This window comes from Typopeltis vanoorti, chromosome 15, assembly GCF_054136105.1.
Source record: "Typopeltis vanoorti isolate ZY-2024b chromosome 15, IOZ_Tvanoo_1.0, whole genome shotgun sequence".
Taxonomy (NCBI): domain Eukaryota; kingdom Metazoa; phylum Arthropoda; class Arachnida; order Uropygi; family Thelyphonidae; genus Typopeltis; species Typopeltis vanoorti.
The window spans coordinates 37,792,524-37,813,477 of NC_143563.1; the positions used below are offsets into that span (position 1 = coordinate 37,792,524).

Genomic DNA, 20,954 nt, shown 5'->3' on the forward strand with positions numbered 1-20,954 from the left:
CTTTTTTATGAGAAATTAGATAGTACTGAGTTTTGGTAGCCTTGAAACATACAAGATTATACTTGTCCCATTGAAGTATAGCAAAAAATCCAAGTTTAGGCATTTGTTATAGTACATCTTGAGGCTTTTAATAAATGAGATTATGAAGCTTATCAAATAAAATTTATGAGAAATTAGACAGGACGGAGTTTTGGTAGCCTTGAAACATACAGGATTATACTTGTCCCACTGAAGTATAGCAAAAAATCCAAGTTTAGCCATTTGTTATAGTACATCTTGAGGCTTTTAATAAATGAGATTACAAAGCTTATCAAATAAAAATCAGGAATGAAGCAAAGCTATGGATAGGATTTGATGTCAGTGAGAGCAGGTCATTTACAGGGTGGCCCAAAAATGTACCTACCAAGTTTAAATCCAATTTTTTCTGCAATTAGCTGGTATAATTACAAAAAAACTTTACCAACACCTTATAGCCATCAAACACAAATGGCCTGATGGCTATAATGTGTCAGGAAAGTTTTTTTTCTAATTATACCAGCTAATTACAGAGAAAATTGGATTTAAACTTGGTAGGTACATATTGGGCCACCATGTATGTAATGAAAGAGAGTAAGTGAAAGGACAGAACCCTAGATATACTTTTGCATTCTTGGGGGAAAACTGAGGAGAAACCATCTACTATGAACATAGTGAGTGACTAGAGAAACCAGATAACTAAGTGTCAAAGGGTAGAAGGCAAACCATAGGATGGTAGTTTGCTGACTGGGCCACTCTGCCAGATCCAGTAAGATGCCTTAGAAATATCAAGAGCAACAAGTTTCTTTATAGCTTTCTATGGCTTGAGTTCAAGGTCAGTAAGTCTAGAAGATCAGCTGTGAATCGAAGAGTGGCAACATCCATAATCACTAATTAAATGATAGATCTTCAGGTGGTGGTGGAGTCGACTGCTAATGACATCCATGGATTTTGACAAAAACTGAATTGAGAGCATTTGAAGATACTTTATTGGCTGACTTGTCACCTTTTTTGCATATGAATAATTTTCCAATGAAAAAAGAATATTCTAGCATGGTAGGAAAATATTTTGTACACAACATTTTAGATTTCAGGTAAACCATGGACCGCTATGTAGTCCATGGTTTGTCAGCCACGTTCTCAAAGAATCATCTGCCAAAAGAAAAATAATAAATCAAGGAAGACAGAGGATGAAATGAATTGAATTGAAGCTATGGCCCTCAATACGCTAAACAATTATAATTAGAGATGAACTGGAAGTAACGAACAAGAGTAACTTTATCCAGTAATAGAATATGTACGTTAACAAAAGACATTCAATTTTTTTTCTCTCTGACTAGTGCTTTTATTGTTAATGATTAACATTTACCATATATTTTGCTTAAGCAATATAATTTGAACCATAGCAATTATGTAGCATTATCCAGATGAATTGTAAATACTTCATGTGGTCACCATATAAAAGCTAAACAGAGAACAAAAAAATAGTGATACTTGACAAAGCAGTTTCTATCATATCAAGTATATAATGAATATTCTTATATGAAAAGACTCAAACAGGTCTTATGGATATTACAGTATGACATTCGGGTGATATGAATGATACTCTTATTTTGTCCCAAATAAAATACTTTGGACAATTTAATGATGTTTAAATTAAAAAAAAAAAAAAGTTATTGATTTCTCCACAAACACTGCTCCATATTTATCTAATGAGTTTTATTTTATTCAATTATGCTTTCAAACATTTATGAATTACTAAACTGTTTTGCACAATTTGAATAAATCCTTAATAAATTTCTACTCTTAAATAATTTTACATATATATACATACACACACTCACAAGGAAGAGGTCTGGAAAGTTCTGATAAACACCTAGAAAAAAAATGATATTAAAGCACTGATATAAAGAACAAAAAAAAAAAGAACATTTGTTCTTTTTAGGATATATATATATATATATATATATATATATATATATATATATATATATATATATATATATATATATATATATATATAAGAAGACAAAATTAATTAATTTCTGTTCTAGGTGTTTATCAGAACTTTTCAGATCCCCTCCCTTTGCATGCATGTGTGTATAGACACACACACAAAAAAATGCATTACTTTGTATATATTGAAATATTTCCTATTTCACAGTATTAATAAAGCATAAGAGAGTTGTAAAAATCTCATAATTGTGATTTACTTTTGTTTTTTTTACTATATTATATACTGAGTGTAAATTTCATAAATAGGATTTAAGTTTTTGGTTACATGATAAAACCTCTCTCTTTTTTTTTTTTTTTTAACTGAAACATTTGCTCACATTTATATTCAGGCTATAGTAATCAGAAAAAGGAAGGAAGGAGTAGCTATGGTTTTCAACATCAAAATGAAGATAATTTTTTGTATTGCACAAATACCGAGTTGTGATGTGGGCAAGCATCAGGTAATGGAAAATTAGACAATGAGACTTATGTCTAGTTTGACAAGAGGTTCTACTAAAGAAGACATGAAGGGATTTTTTGAGTCAGAGAAAGCACATGGATAAAAGCTGATCCTTATTTAGACCTTAACAGCATGGTAAGAAACAAATACAGCCAATAGAAATGGATGGGGAAATTTGAAGAAAAAGTGTAATGCTAATGATAAAGGCAAGTATCTGCTGAATTTCTACATGGACTAGTCGTTACTACTACTATGTTTCAATATCAAGATATGCACAAATTCACATGAAGAGAAGATGCTAAAAATAAGTCTCATTAACTATGTCATTGATACTGATATCTTCACACTACTGAAATAAGAAGTGATCAACATTTAGTTTTGAGCAGTTTTGATTTAGTTTTCTGCCCCCCCCCCCTCCAAAAAAAAGGTATATATTAGAAATTTAATGTTTTCTTTATTTATATGGAAATTTTGTGACTAACTTTGTCAACTCCCCCCCCCCTCCCCCTTTCAATATAAAGGCAATATATCTGTTCTGGCTTCAAAACTGATCCTTCCATCAGATACACACAACTGTGCAAAATTAAAATGTTTGGTGATGATTATCACATAATACATCAAATAATTTGTTCCAAAAATAACAAACCATGGCCTAACCAAATATTTTCAGACCAAAATATCTTATGTGTTTTAAGATAATTATTATCACTACACACACATGTGTGTGTGTCTAGTTATTCATGTTACAAGTACCATTAAAAAGTGATCCATCTTCTTTGGCTTCCATGGTTTCACTTTCTTCCAGCATGACGCTGTAGAACATCTCTTGGTAATTCATCTTTTTCACAATATTACTACACAAAGAACACTAAACTATACAAAGATATTTATTATCTAATTTATTATTATTATTTTTTTTTGGATTTCAAACCAGCATATTCAGAGTACAACTACTTACAACAGACATTTAACAGAGTATGCAAAACAATTCAAACTATAAGAGACAAATAGAACAGAAGTTTTAATGGCAACCTCTAATGTTGTATTTTTAAGAAGTTTTTACAGTTGTCGGGTTCAAGCTGATCTTAATATGACTGTTCCTTCTGGCAGGTTAGTGCAGCTAATACTCATTAAGGTTAGAAGAGTGCTTTATAGCCAATGCCAACTCAAAATATAGTCTCTTTGATACATCACTTTTTATATAGAATGGAAACCCCACTCCCTCTCTCATCTAATCCTGTGTGAAAGGGTGTCTGAAGTATGGTCTGCCAGTCCTCGCTTACCATAATGATAGTAACAAATGCATTTCTTATGTTCTCCAAGGCAGATGTTAGTATTTTAGCTCTCTCTTCAAAGATTATAGGCAGATATATGGGAAAAGAAAAAGCAGTGCCTTTACAGTTTCCATTGAAGAAAAAAGTGTGGCAAAGGTAGTTGAGTTCTGTGGTGTAAGGAACTGATCACTAGAACAAATGGTCCTGGCTCTATGAGTTATGTTTCGAGGATTCTACACTGCAGGGCTGGATGATGATGCAATTGTTTACGTAGGTATGTCGGTTTTCGATAAATGGGTAAGCAGATTTTATAGATCAAGTCCCCCCACCCACAATGTCTCTCAGTTGGCCAAGTCACTTGCTTTCCTCATAGATAATTCCTACTTTTATAAAAATAAAAAATTCTGTTAGTTTCAAATCTCTACTAAAAAAATTGCACCCTTAAAAATTCAAACATAATGGCTAGTTTTGATATCACATCCTCATTTGATATTAGATATATCACTAACAGATACTTGATTTAATAAAGTGAAACATCCCCACCTAATATTTTTTGAATTAATCAAATTTACTATGTATGTGCATTACTTTACTTGCTAAAGAAAAATTCAAATTTTCCATGCAACAATTAATCAATTATTACATGGAAATTTAACAAAGCACTTAGCACACATCTACTTTCAAACCTTCACTTTAGCGCTACTATATAGATGTATCTGAAGATGGATAAGACACTTTGGATTTCTTCATAACTCATCTAAACAGCCAACATCCTAAATTACAAGTTAGAAAAAAATCAAATAACCGCATGTCCTTTCTTGGAACACTAATTACTAATTTTTTAGATGATTTGCTACCTTTTTCTATTTAGAAAGAGCCAGCACATGTGTGCAATCACATGCACCCACACCCACTAGAAGTTATCTACATAAACAATTACATCATTACTATCCAAGCCCAATAGTATGGAATCCTCAAAATGCTAACAGAATACAAAGACTATTAGTTCTAGTGATGCAGCCTTTCCACAAAAATTAACTACCTTTGCCAAATAGCTAAAGCTCCTAAATAATTACATGCTGTAGGTGCATGTGGAATGTATTATTTTTACTTTCTTTTGGGTCTTTTCAAGCATCCTTAATAAATTATTTTCTCCACTCCAAGCAGTTTAACCCTTAACTCTAAAATAAAAATAAACTAATGAAACTAAACTACAAATTAACACCTTGCACATGGATTCATAACCCAGGATATCACATAAATATCTTAACTTTATGAACTCATTAGTTCATTAAACCCATTAAAAGATTGAGACTTCAGACACCTTATGATAGTGGTTCCCAACCTTTTTTTGCTCCATGCACCCCTTTTACCATATGTCTGAATATCATTCCCTCCCTCCCTCCTCCCAAGATTGTCTGACTAAAAGGTGCATGCAGATAATATGGACACAATATTAAAAATATTTTATTAATTTTCTATATTATTACACATACATTCACTGGGATTATTTTTATAGTGGAGTTTTACAAATTTAGTAGCAACAGAAAATGTTGATGGATTTTAAAACTTGAATAAAAGTGGTTTTCTTATATTCATAACTAATTAATGGCCTAATTAGCTAAAGCATACTTCAATAAACAAGAAGTTCAAAAGAATGCTAGGATATTATAATTCATTTTATTCAGATGAAGATTACAGTCAATGAGAAACCTGAGATTGTTTTTCCTTCACCAATTCTTGGATACGAGGAGGAGTGCTTGAAAGGGCACAACACATGTAATTTTCAACCTCCAACCTATTTTGTTTCATTTTAATTTTAAATGAAGTTGAAAAGCCTGACACAAATGAAAGCAATGTATGAATAGCTCTTTCTGCCATTTTTGGGTAGAAATTACACATCAAGGACCATCTCTAAGCTCAAATACTCACATTTCTTCTTGAAAGCCATCAAACATTTGTATGGAAAAGAAGAAAAAAAAAAAAAAAAATGATGGCATGCATCCATGTCAATACATAACTGCTTGAAAAGTCATGAGTTAAGAGCTCCTCCTTTGATAAAATTCACAATTTAAATTGTTTGATCCAAAACTTTTTCTAGCAGAGGTATTTTTGAGGCCAGTGCCTGGCAATGGATCATACAATGAATGCCTTTCACTTTTGGAGCTCGCTTTTTACACAAGCTTGAAATCCAGAATTTGTTCCCTAGATAGCTGGTGCTCCATCTGTACAGTAACTATGGACATTGTCCATGGTTACTGTACAGATGGAGAACAAAACAGAAACTCCTCTTTAAATAAACCTTGAATGAACATATTCTGTGAACACCAGCAACTGGGAACATGATGCCACATGTTAATTCATCAAGTTGAATTGCAAATAAGCCAAACGCAACAGACTTACTTCCTGCACAACTCAATCCTTGATATCATTGGCCATCTTGCCAATTTTTTTTCTTCAATCCATTTCCAAACATAATTTCCACCATTTTGAGAGCACAAGGTTTGATCAAAGTTTCCTCAATTGTATGTGGTTTTTTTAATGGCTATCTACAGTGCTATGACATAAGAAGTTTCAGTAATCTTGTGGTTCATTTCTTGGAATACCCCAGTTGAATCCAGCCTTATCTTTTTTGGTAACATTCCTATGACACTCAAAACAGCTTTTGTCCTTGTGTTGAGGATGAACATTTTGCAAATGTAACTTCAAATGAACTCACTTGGTTTCATAGAATCACAGACACATTGCTACAAATAACAATGGTGCTTCAACTTTGGTTTCATAGAATCATTTGACAAAGCATTGCTACAAATAACACACTAAGGCCTTTCTCCTTCATTGATGAAGATAGATGTGAATCCATATTGAATATATGAATCATCGTATCTTTTTTTAATGCTCATGATAGGCAAAAATAATGTACAAATAAAAAAAATGTACATGTGCATATACATATCTCAGAATACTGCAAGTGAAAGCAGAGTGATGATAATCTTAATGTTACTCTTACCACTTTGACACATCATTGCTACACCAACTTTGCTGTGATCAGTATGAAACTAATAGAGACAGTTGAAAAGATGTAATTGCACTTGATAGGTAGGGTTTATTCTGTCATGTTTTAGCATGAAGGTCACATGTGCACGACATCAGATTTTCTAATTATGTCAAATATATTTTGGTTCGTAACAAATGTTTATTACTTTCTTTAAAAATGGTGAATATTCGTGCAGTAACATGGGTGCAAAAATTGTAACATAAAAAAAAAAAAAAAAATCTAAAAACTGAAAATCATATTCAGTTTCACAGATATATATTTAAATAAAATTTATAGGTTACAACCTAAACATATTTTTTATACACATTTCCTTTCAAGCCTCCTAATATCTTAAATTTATGGATTCGAGCTATAGTTAATTCTGTCTAATGATTTCAGTAACTATGGCCACTAATTAAAAAAATTTAAATAATGATAAACTATTAAAAAACTTTTTTTTTATTTGTAAAGCATACAGTATTTAAGATTTGTGCTTAACACATAATCCATCCCCACTATGGTTCCAATTCCCCACACCATAAAACTCTGAAATTTCTCACCTCGGTTTCTGGCAAACAGTGAAGGAAGCCTCCTGCAAAATTAAAAAGCTTACTCAACTCATCCAAAGACCCACTCCCTCCGCTGGCCAACCCTGAAGGAAGCCTCCTGCAAAATTAAAAAGCTTACTCAACTCATTCAAAGACCCACTCCCTCCATTGGCCAACCCTGGAGTATACCATATTTATTGCACCCATAATCTACCATATATAGGGGAAACAGAAAGCACAATTCCTATCAGACAAAAGGAACAGGAACATAAACGACACATTAAATATAATAGGTGAAGCTGGCCTTTCTGATCATGCCCTGAACACTTTACATAGAATTGACTGGAAAAGCACCAGTTGTTTACATCACACCAAAACATGGTATGAATGCAAATTTAAGGAAGCCTGTGATTCGCACCCCAATCTGAACAATAATGATGGTCTAAAAATCCCAAGCACATGAAAGGCACATATTCTACCCACGGAACCTTTCTCCCTAAGAGTACTGGATTATAAACAGGAACTGTAGATAATCCAGAATCCTAAATCTAATATAACAATTGTAATGTTAAAAATAGGACATCATTGTTACTGTAAGAAAACTATCTATAAGAAAGAATGTTTCTCTGTTATCTTAAATAGAATTTAGCTTTGATGTAGTTTCTAAATAATTAATTTGTAATTTTATCTGCATTTTTTTTTTTTTTCACTAGAGGTCATGCCAGTAGAATAACCGGTGATCAAATCATTGTTTCTTTAGCTTACTGTGTGAAATGTAACTCAGCTTGTCCTTGTATATTTGTATATACTCCAGATGATAACCTTAATATGAAGGTCGAAACGGGGAAATTAAAATAGTTATTTATAACATGGTTGTAAAGTCCATAATTTCTAAAATGAATGCTGATCACCGTGCAACACTAAAAGAAAATAACCTAGTAGCAGAACTTGAAACCTCACACTAAAGTTTAAGAAAGTTGTTGAATGAGTAGTCTGGTTCATAGTGTTGTGTGAATTTATTTCAGAATTACTTTACAGCACATTCTCATAATTTATATAAACAGCTAATTTAATTATTAACACTAATATAATTCATATATGTGAATTTATTATGTATGTTAGTTACATAAGATCAAATAAAGCATTTAATATAAAATACTTATCTTTCATGATGAATATCTCATCACATTAGAGTAAACATACAAAAAGAATGGAGAGTCACAAGAAGTGAGAACGAAATGAAAACAGACATTATAAAATAAATTCTTTCTACTGCGGTCTGGCCAGCAACATGATACTATTAGGAACAGCATGACAAATTATAAACACAAGCAATGAGCATAAAAAGGCTCATTACATAAAAAGTGTACGTAAAGAGAAAGTTCATCCTCGTCAAATTCCTGATATATATATATATATATATATAATTAAAAGGGTGTGCATTATGATAGTACTACATGAAAAGTTTATATCATTATCAATAATTTTCTTCCAAAATTGATCTTTTATATGTAAGGACTCCAATATTGTCAGATTTTTATATTTTGCTCTTTTACGGCTCTTACTGGTATAAATCAACCTAGATTTTAGTCTTCCTCTGGGTTTTTTCCTGCCATCCTGGCAATAAACTTATTTTGTTAACTTTTTCTTCCCCATTCTTCTTTACCTCAAGTGACCATAACAGGAGAGATAAAGAGAAAGTTCAAAAAGAAAAATTTACTAAAATAAAAAATAAATTACAATATTTGTATTAAAAAACTGCATAAAATGAATATAAAAAGCATGTAAAAATAATGAATAAATAAATCAACTTATGTGTGCATGTTGATTTTGATATCATAAAAAAATATAACACACACATCATCAAAGTCCTGATATATATCTGGAGGGGATGAACAGGTCAAAGATAGTACTACATGAAAAAGTTACACCATTACTAACTCCCAATCACAATCTTCCTCCAAATTAATCTATTATCTGTCAAGACTCCAACATTATCAGATCTTATATTTCTGTCTTCTAATATACTCTTTACTGTGCCAATCCATATACACCATCTTGGTTTTTCTCTGCCAATCTGGAAAAGAACACTTGTTTTGCTAATCTTTCCTCTCTCATTCTGTTTAAGTAACCATAACATCTGAAATTAGCTCTGCTAACAACACACCAAGTTCTTTGGAAACTGATAATGGTGACCTTGATTCAGGGGTATGTTTGGATTTCACTTTACGCCATAAAATACATCTCAAAATATTCAAATTCTAAAATTGTCTTCATCATTAGCAACAAAGTACAAAATTTACTAAAATACATTTTTCATTCCATAAAGAAATGCTTAACTGAATATTATTGAGATTGCAATAATTCCTGAATGCTATGGCAATTACTTCCTAATATCCTCACTTTTAATATGGCACTGCTATTGATACCATCTGTTCACTCCACTAATCCTTCTCAGAACTCTGATATCTGTTGTCTCCAGTCTTTGATCAGGTGTTTTATTTCTAACCCAGCTCCCAGATCAACAAGTTAAAATTGGTATGAACACGGTCTTGTATATAGCTAATTTAGTGTTTTGACTAATTTCTTTCTTATTCCATATAAATTTATTCAGCTGACTTCCTACCATATCAGCTTTAGTAATTCTATTGTCTATTTCCATATTTAATTTGTCATCTTCACTAAAAAGTGCACCTAAATAGCTGAAATGATTTACTTCTGTTATAGTTTCACCATTCAGGATACAGCTGATGTTTTCAATGTTTCTGCCTATTTTCATAGTTTTGGTCATTTTATTGCTGAATTTCATACAAAATTTATTACAAGTTATTTAATTTAGTCAAAGAATCTTGCAGACTTAATGGATTTATTCAGAAGTATAATGCATCATTAATAAAATGCTTTATGCATCATCTGCATAAAGTAAAGAGCTAAAATTAATATTGCTAATTTTGATATCAGATTTAATACCACTTTCATTCATAAGGTGATCCATATAGATAATGAATAACAGTGGAGATAATGTGCATCCTTGTAACACAACTGATTTAAGATCAAATTTAATCATCCTCCTGTACCTCCTTCAATTCTAACTGTTGACTTACAGCTTAAATAGAGATTATATATTGCTCAATATAATGTCCCATTTATACCATATAACTGTAGCATTTTGAAGAGCTCTTGGCACCTTGTCATATGTCTTTTCCAGATCTACAAAGTCTAAATGCAAATCCTTGTTATGTTCAATGATTTCTCAAGTATTTGTCTTAAAGTAAAAATTTGATCCTGACAACATTTATTTGGCTTGAATCAAGCTTGTTCTTCACCAAGCTTCTCTTCCACAATTTTTCTTAGCAGTTTCTCAAATATACTTGCATAAATCTTACCAGGAACACTCAGTAGGAAAATACCTCTGTAAATCTCACATTCAGTTTTATTTCACTTTTGATAGATGAGAGGTCTACTCCAATCATCTGGAATTCAACCCTGTTCTGAATTATGTAGTGCAGTCATTGTATGCCTCCATATTTGAGCATTTCTAGTTGAATTTCATCTACTCTAGCTGCTTTTTCACATTTCAGGTTTTTGATGACTTTTTCTACTTCAATTACAGATATGTATTCCTGACTATTCCTGTTGGGTGTTTTCTACAACTGTGCTGACAATACTTGCTTCATTTAGCAATGTTTCAAAGTAATACACCAGACATCTAAAACATCTTTATCTTCAGTTTTCATATCACCTTTATCACTTGATTCCTTTTATAGCACTCTTTTCTCCATTTCTAAGCTTTTTCAATAGCCTGCAGAATATTTGACTACCTTCCTGATATTTATTTTCAATGTTCTTACCAAAGTCTTCCCGTGACTTTTGTTTAGCTAATTTTACATAGTGCTTCGTTTTTCTCTGTATTCTCTAAGAGCACAAGCTGACTTATGACTTACTGTAACTTTTGACATGCTTTGACTACCTCTAACTTCCTGAGTCCATCATGGAGTTCTGAGTTTTCCATCCTTATAAACAACCTCACCACATGCCTCTCTGGCTGCATCATTCAATGTTTTCTTTAAGGTTTGCCACCAAATATTCAGGTTTGGTTCTTGTTTTCAAACTTTTATTTTTTTTTTTTTCTCTTCTTGAATGATGTTTGTGTATTTGAGTCTAGTTTACTTTTGAAAGCTACTCAACTTTGATTTGTTTTAAAACTTTCTTACACTCTTCTTTTCAATATGAAATTCAAGTTTATCCTGCTCAAAACTAAAGACTCACACACATATTAGTAATTCAAATTCACCATTTCCCAGAATTTTGAATTTTTTATACCATCACAGCAATTTAGATTACATTGCTTATGAAGAGTGTCATAACATTCTTTGAGAGTCTCTCAAATTTGAAAGGACTTGTGTAAAGAATTTGTGTTTATAAAATAATCCTGTGGCTAACAGAAACTCCATGTTCTACAAGACCAGATTTCTCAGCTTGGAGGAAATGAATGTGATTCATATGTTCTGATTGTTGAATTTTCTCCGAGCTGAAAAATCTGGTTCTTGCAAACTATGAATTTTACCAGCCATATGATCCTATGGAATCAATTGCAACCAACCTAATCAACCACTTTGCAATCAACCTAATCTTAATTGCAATCATGGTCTAAAAATGGCAAAATTCTGGAAATGGTAACTTTGAACTCTTGCTAATAATGTAACAATTATTTGAAGTGTGAATATGTGAATGTGAATAATCTATTAATTTTCATGTACTCTATAGGCAATGTTTATCATAAGTTATTTTAATTTACTTAATTTATTAAATTTTTGTTTTTAAGCTTTCTCTTTACACACACTTTTTACATATTCTGTAACATGCTTTGCACTCCATTGACTACATTAATAATTTGTTTTGGGAACTAACAGTATCATATTACTGGCCACAGAATGGTATAAAGGATGCACTCTGTAGCATCTGTTTTCATTCCATTCTTGCTTCCTGTTCAATGCTGGTGATGTCATGATATACTCATCACAAAATGTTTTCTATTAAATATTTTATTTGTCCTTGTGTAATGTATAATAAGTTCCATAAACAGTTGTCTTTTTTTTGGACAGGTTTCAGACCAAAATAAATGATGTGGTATGTATGAATTAAGAAATGCTAATAACAAAGCAATCATATAATGAAAGTGCAATTATCATAATTATTACACTTACATCATCATATTCACCATCTGACTCTTCTCTCTCAATATATTCAATATTTTCTCTTTCATTGTAGCCTCCACCTAATCCTGAAATGCATAAAGCATTCATAAATGATGTAGCTTATAGATTAATGAGAAACTAGTATTCAGAGATCATATTTCTAATTATACATGCCTGTTCGCTCTTCAACTTCTCCATATTTTGGGGCATTACACATATTACACTGCTGCCTTCTAGCCCAATTGACATTGCCACATCTATGAAAGAAATAAAAGAAATACTCTATATTTTAAAAATAACTGACAAAGTGACTCAAGTGATTGTGATTAAATACTGCTGATAATGAAATATTCCCATGTACAATTGATAAACTGACCTGAAAATTAGCATGTAAATACAAATAAGTCAAATATTATTTCAGTAACTTCTATTATTTTATTTTCTTGATGAACTGGATATCTTATCCTCAAAACTCAGAAATCATGATTTTAGTAAATATTATTTCACCTCCATCCCAAAGAAAAGTAATAATATCTTAGCTATATCCATCATCAATTATTACATCTAATATTAGTTGAGAATCTGTGGCTTTATCTAACCTTCTCTTAATGATATAGTAATCCACTGACAAGTTTATTGAAAAGCTGGGGATCGTACTCATTAGGAAAACAGTACAGAAAAAGCTGTTCCAAAGAACAGAAGTAAATAGAACGAAGGAAGATGAAATGTTTGGAGTTGGGCTGTACATGGATATTCACCAGTGTCTGCTCTATAATGGTGTGCTGAAAAGTTGTGATAATCAACATGAAGGAATTGAGGTAGAACAATGTATCTTATGCATTATTCTACATATTCCCCATGATGTGTTATACACTTGTTACAATGCTGCTGCATAATTTGCAATCCTCTGAGAAAAATATTCTTTCCCTTGTTGCACAAACCAGCCCTCAGATACAGATATGACTTCATCATGTGGTAAATTTTTGTTCCTTTCAAGTGTTTCTTTAAATTTGGGAATAGGAAATAGTCAAATGGGGCCAGGTCTGGTGAACAAGGCAGGTAAGGCAGACATTGAAAGCCCAAAATGTACTGTCTGTTGGGTTTCATGAGCAATGTGAGCAGGTGTGTTGCCCTGCAAAAGCAACATGCCTCTGCTCAGTTTACCCGTGCCGTTTATCCTTCAGTACCTCCTTCAATTCCTTCAGAGCTGTTGAATAAACTGCTGCTAGAACAGTTTTACCTTTTTTGAGGTAGTTGGTAAGTATTACACCATCCATATCTCAAAAGACAGTGGCAAGAACTTTTCCTGCTGACTTTTGGGTTCAGAACTTCTTTGGCTGTGGAGAACCTTTGTGTTCAGTGTGATCGCTGTGGAAGGTCTTTCCTGAGACAACAGATGAGGGCATCTGTTGTCTTAGGATGCTCAGTTTTAAACTTGACCACCTATCTGGCAATTGTTGGATATGCTGAGGCACAGTCCACTAAAGTCTCACATAAAGTTTGGTGTGAATCTCAGTTGTGGACTTTTTCTTGCAGCGCAAAAAACATGATGACGGCCCATGTCCCTGTGTCTTTGAATTTCTTCAAACCTCTGACATATCTCTCATGTATCCTAAAAGAGAAAGAACAAATTATTACAATTCGATGAAAACATGGGAGTTAAAAGGTTTTAAGATATGTTCTTTCTTGTGATTATATCAGTTGCTTTAATATAATTTTTGTTTTAGGTTCCTTTTCATCCCCCCCCCCCTCATAGTTCTTACATGATTAAAAGGAAATCAGAGAAATGGTTGTGGCTAGTTTCAGAACAGCAAAACCCATAAAAGTACCTATAAAAAAAATGTACTGAAGAAATAGAGTATCTGTGCAAATGTGACTGGAGGCAGTCTGTGAGAGAGGAATTACTTATTAGGCAGATTGCCTTCTTCTGTATATAATCAAGAATTCTTAATGGGGTGGGTGTTTGAATATACCATCCCAAATGTGAAAAAAAAATTATAAGATTGATTGGATTTGAGATTTATGAAGTATATAGTAGCATTTCAGATGAAAAATAATGTTATGTTTTTTAGAGGCTAATGACTTAATACATTTATGCCAGGATGAGCTGGACATGAAAGTTAGCATGAGAAGGGGAAGCTGATCTTGAATCAAAAGTAAAAGGATTTTTTTCGCTCCAGCATATTAACCACATTATCAGCACAGATACTTCTCTCCACGAGAAATATCTGAACTGGCTCAAAACAGAGAAGCTTGGAAAGATACATATAATAATTAACCTTTTCTTATTCCTATTTATTTAGTTTCCCTATTTATAAATTGTAATTGTAAATATACCATGATGATGATTAACTGAAATCTGACAATTTTTTTAAAAGCTGTAATGAGAAATTTCCAGATACTATTCAATACAAGTCCTTGCTTTCTGTTAAGAGACCCATGTGAAATGATAACTGGTATGGGTTCTTTGAGAAGTCTAAAGAAAAAATTTTCTTCTATAGCACTGTAAACACATCCCAGTCTACTGTATGGTTAGTAGCCAAAGTATGGTGGACCAGACCAGAACTTCCCTTTCTTCTAAGCTCTACATTTCCAACACATTCCATCTTTCTCACCTCAAAAACCATGGCTTACCTGTCCTATGCAAGCTAAGCAACATGAGCATGTTGCTTAGCTTGCAAGCAACATGCTCATGTTGCTTGCAACATGAGCATGGGGGTTATGTTCTCCTAAGGACAGCAACATGGGGGTTGCTGTCCTTAGGAGACCTGAGAAAGGCTGCAAATAGTTTGAATCTGCTTGAAAGTCACCCTGATGTTTTGATCCTTGAAACAAAGCAGTGATCCTAACAGAAAGATTGTCACTGTATGGAATGGCAACTGAACCTCTGTATACTAAATATTGTGATTATGAAGATAGGAGTGGTGTGAAAATAAAATCACATTATACCTCCCAAATGACAACATTATCAGGTTTATTTATTATGAGAAATCTAAGAATGGAAGTTTGCCATTCATTTATAGTTATAATGTAAAAGTGATTGTAGGTTTAAATGCAATGAGAGAATGAAGAAACTGTTGGGGGACAAAGGAAGTCATGGTTTCAAATAATGAAAAGATCCACATATCTCCACCAAATGTCTGATTTCAAGACAGTCTGAGCCAGTAAACTTTCAAAATTCTCCATTAAGAGGTTGGTTGACAGAGGAGATAAGAGATTACCCACTGCTGATCCAAACTGTTGATAATAAAAACATTATTCCACTGAAAGAAATTGGTTCTGAAGCAGTGTTCAGAGTTTAGTGACACCTGGTGGAAAGAGACATTACAGGAGATCTCTTTCTAAAACATCAACAGGAACATAGTAAAGAAAAGATCTAAATATTGAAACATAAGTGGTTGACATAATGAAAATTATTATATAGTAATGAATTAGCACTTGCATTCAGAAAAATATTCATTATATCTTCCTAATGTAAGCATATTAATGCTACTTCTCATCATTATCCTGTCAAAAATACGGTGTGATTAAAACCTTAGTTTACTGTGCACATAACGCTATGTTTGACTGACTCTTTTTTTAAAGAATGAACTGTCATTATCAGAATTACTTTCATCTCTAATGGTTATAATACAAAAATAATTAATAAGTATGGCTTTCATCCTTATCATCCTTGAGAGAAAGTATTCAGAATTTCGATACCATATGTTGAAGGACTATCAGAGAAAATTACAAGACTTCTTCACCAAATTGGTCTATAAGTTTCTTTTCATCCAGTTCATAAATTAAATTCCTTCCTATCCTCTCCAAAAGACAAATATCCTCCTCTCTCTCACACAGGTTTAGCTAGTCACACCTTATCCACTAAGCATAGAAATTTAATGAAACAAAACTAAAGTCCTACATAAGTTATTTTCTTCTTGAAAGATTATAGAAAGAAAGTTGCGATCACATTCACAGTCTGAACCCCAACAAAAATTATTGCCTTAAACTTTCCCAATTTTGGGAAGTCATCCTAAGTAACATTCTTTATCTCTGCGTTTCTTGATATTGTAATTACAGGTAACTCCCGTATAACACGGCATTCCTACAACACGGTTTCACTCTAACACAGTTCGAGAATTGGGAAAATTCCTGTACAACACGGGATGTGATGAGAGCTTTTAAGAGCAAGCGCATCTCATTCAATATTTTTCATTCGAGCATGTATATTGTGTCAGATTTGCATACAGAATTTTAAATTCATTTTGTTCGTGGAGTATTAAACATATTTTAAGACTTTCACTGTTTTCTTCCTTGTACTATTCTTTGTATGTATTATTGAATCTTTTTTAAAGAAGTGTTAAATATTTCTTTTTTGTGAAATTAATTTGTAGCCCTGAACAATGTCTGCCAGAAATAAAAAAAGTACCTCTTAAAAGACATTTCATCTAGCTAGAATTAAAAATACAGATTTTGGATCAAATTAAAAAGGGGAAAAAAGTATCATAATGTTGCAAAAACCTTGGATTTAAATGAAGCAAGAATCCAGATCATACAGAAAAATGAACAGAAAATTAGAGCTTCCATTGCTGCAAGTTGTTCTATCTCTGCAAATATGACAGCTCATCCCAGAGTACCAATACTTGGAAAAATAGAAAAGCTCTTAGTATTTGGATTAATGACTGCTCAAAAAAAAAAAAAAAAAGATCCCACTGGACACCAATGTTATTAAACATAAAGCTTTAAAAATTTACAACTACTTAAAAGAAAATAGAGAATCTGCTATTAACCCCGACTTTGTTACAAACAAAGGTTGGTTCAGCCATTTTAGAAAACTCTTTTCATTACAAAACATAACAATACAAGGGGAAAGCACATCAGCTGATAATGAAGCTGCCAAAACTTATCCAATTATTGAATAGGGTGGATATACAACATATCAGGTTTCTAATGCTGACAAGATGAGCCATTGGTGGGTGGAATAAAATGCCCAAGAGAACATTTATTTCAAAAAATGAAAAAGTTGCATCAGTAACATTAAAAGCTGCACATAAGTAACATTGCTTATGTGCAGTAATGCTTCAGGCAATCACATGGTAAAACCCATGCTAGTTTATAAATTGCTCAATCCTCATGCAATGAAAAACCTAAATAAGAGTGCTTGGGTAATTACTGATTTATTTAAAAAATGGTTTCTAAACTGTTTTGTACCAAGTGTGGAAAACTACTTAAAGCAGAAAAATCTAGATTTTAAAGTTCTACATATACTTTAAATTTTAAAGTGCATTATCCAATATCTACTGATATTGGATAATGCATCCAGCCACCCGAAAGATTTAAATCACCAAAATGTCAAAATAATTTCTTATCACCAAATACAAGTTCATTACTTCAACCGTTAGATCAGGGAATTATAGCAACATTTAAAGCTAATTACATCAGGAAATCGTTGCAATGGGTTTTGAATAAAGTCGATGACAAATCTATCGAAGTATCGAGGCATGGAAACTTTTTACAATTTTGGACTGTATTAAACTAATAACTTAATCCACCAAAGAAATAAAACTGACAATGTTAAATGCCTGTTGGAAAAATATATGGCCAGAGTCAGTTCAAAGCGAAAATCTGATCGAGCCAGCAGAAAACAGAATGGATGCAATAATAGAACTTGCTAAGTCTCCAGGAGGGGAAGGTTTTGGCGATATGAATGTCAAAGATATTCAAGAATTATTGGTGGAAGAAGAGACTGATGAAGCAAATTTGGTGGAAATGGCATCTGGGATGAAGCAATTAATTCAGAGGATGATAACACAGATGAAAACGATGAACTAAACTTTTTACCCCTAAAAAGTATAAAGAAAGGCCTAGACTTAGCCATTATTGGAGTTATATTTTCTAAATGAAGATCCTTCCACTGAAAGAAGCACAAAATTTAAGAGAGAACTTCACAAGTGCTTAGCTCTATACAATGAAATTTATAAAGATCTCTCAACTAAGAGCAAACAATTGAAAATAACAGATTTTTTGCAAAAAGTAGAGCATAGAACTCAAGATGCTGCTGAAGAAAGAAGATGAGGATATTTTGCCAGAAAGAAAATGCCCTCGCTTAATGGTGACGATGAAGAAAACATTATGTAATTATGTAACATTATGTAATAATATTAATATGTAACTTAAGTATAAAGAGCTAATAAGCTTCATTTCGGCAATGAAAACATTACTTAAATTAAGGGGATATTAAATCCCACATTGTTTTAAAACCGAATAAGAAACTCAAAGATTGGAATCAGAGAGTTTCTTTCCGAATATAGTGAACTATAAAGTATCGGAGAACACTTAGCGTGTTCTCCGATAGTTCAGATCGCTATTCTTAGGTATTTTCCATAATGTAAAAACACATTTCCTAGAAAATGTATGCTGTTATTACATTATGGAGGGAGGTCACTACCCAGACCGGTTTCAGCCTTTTTTGAGGCTTCATCAGTGAGTAGCTAGACCTAATACCAAAGTGTATAGTGAAAAGAACTTATATACTCTGCGAACGAGTTTTCCAAACAGGTGCAACCATTAAGTTACTTAAGTATAAAGAGCTAATAAGCTTCATTTCGGCAATGAAAACATTACTTAAATTAAGGGGATATTAAATCCCACTTAAGGGATATTAAATATACTTAAGAGGATATTAAATCCCAATTAAGGGGATATTAATATGTAATACTTTTGATCAATTATTGTTTCAATAAACATACATTTCTCTTAGTTATAAAAAGAAAATAGCACAGTTTATTTATCTTTTGGAACCTAACAGGGTTTTATGTACTAGTTCTTTGTTTCCTATAAGACGAATTTGCATAACACAGCAATTTTTTTAGGAATCTAAAAACTGTGTTATACAGGGTTACTTGTGTTTAAATTTATTTTTCTGAATTCTAATAGGTTGTAGACTGCATTATCCTCCTGCAATTGACAGTATATACTGGCACATACAATTTTAAATGTTGTTCTTATGTATAATTTTATTGACAATGGCCAAAAATTCTAGAAATAAATATTTTCCTAAGTGCTAATTCATTTCTGTATAATAATTTTCATTAGTAAAGAAAGATACTACTTCCAGACGGGAGAGGATGTCGGAAGATGAAATGTCTATATTATACAATTTCTAACTGAAGTGAGCTGCATTCATGATATAACTGCGAGAATCTATCATGGTTTCTTAAAAACATCAGCAAAATATTTAGACAAAGCTTAAGTCAGAGCTAGCTAATAGGACAAAGGGCAAAACTAATAATAATGGTAAGCATTTACGGGAGTTCTGTGCAGGACACAAATTAGTCATTACTAACACCATGTTTCAACATAAAGATGTGAACAAGTTCAAATGGAGAGAAGACACAAGAAATAAGAAAAGCCTCATTGACTATGTCATTGTTGATAGTGATATCTTTTTATGCACATTCAGGATACAAGAGTGTAGAGGATTTGAAATTGGAAGTGACAATTATTTAGTACTAAGCATAAAAATGGATACCACAATGAAAAGAACAGTATATAAGAAAGTTTTAAAAAGAATTAAAGTTGAGAAGTTTTTAGAAATAAATTGTAGACTACTGTACAAACATAATTAAAAATAAATAAATAAACAAATTGAAAACAAGAATCAAACTCTGGAGTCTAAGTGGCAAACTCTGAAGAAGACTGATTCAGCTAGGAAGGTATGTGGCAAAGTTGTCTGCAAGGATAGGAAAAAAAAGAACACCATGGTGGACACAAGAAGTTAAAGCAGCAGTCCTAGAAAAGAAGAAAACATACCAAAAGTTCCTAGCAAATAAGTCAACTGATACTCTAAAAGAATACAAAGAAAAATGTAAGAAAGCTAAGCTGTGTGTAAACGTAGCTAAACAAAACTCACGGGAAGACTTTGGCAAGAATACTGAAAATAAATATCAGGAAGGTGACAAAATGTTCTGGAGGCTATTGAAAAAGCTTAGAAATGAAGGAAATAGTACTGTAAAAGCAATCAAAGATGATAAAAGTGGTATGAAAACTGAAGATAGGGATATCCTAATGTCTGGAGTAATTACTTGGAAAGACAGTTAAATGAACCAAGCAGTGACAGAACCATACTAGAAAATTTTCAAGAGGAATGCAAAGAGAAATACATAAATACTTGAGGTAGAAAAAGCCATCAAAAACTTGAAATGTGGAAAAGCAGGTGCAGTTGAGATGATATTCAACCAGAAATGCTTATGTACTGAGGTATAAAAGTTTTGCAGTGGCTACATTGCATAATTCAGAGGGCCTGGTCAGAAGGTCGAATTCCCAATGATTGGAGTAGAGCTCTCATAGTACCCATCTATAAAAAATGGAATAAAACTGAATGTGAGAATTATAGAGGAATTTCTCTACCAAGTTTTCCAAGTAAGATTTATGCAAGCATACTTG

The 20,954-nt window shown here is 32.4% G+C and overlaps 1 protein-coding gene across 1 annotated transcript in view; it reads right to left on the reverse strand.

The window, feature by feature from the left end:
- Positions 1-20,954, reverse strand: part of LOC150098640 (uncharacterized) — a 134,874-nt gene that overhangs the window by 64,441 nt on the left and 49,479 nt on the right. Inside the window, exons 4-5 of the mRNA XM_090405833.1 lie at positions 12,702-12,784; positions 12,537-12,613 (exon numbers count right to left, since the gene is read on the reverse strand). Coding sequence (XP_090261959.1) covers positions 12,537-12,613; positions 12,702-12,784 — 160 coding nt within the window. The remainder of the gene's footprint in view (positions 1-12,536; positions 12,614-12,701; positions 12,785-20,954) is intronic.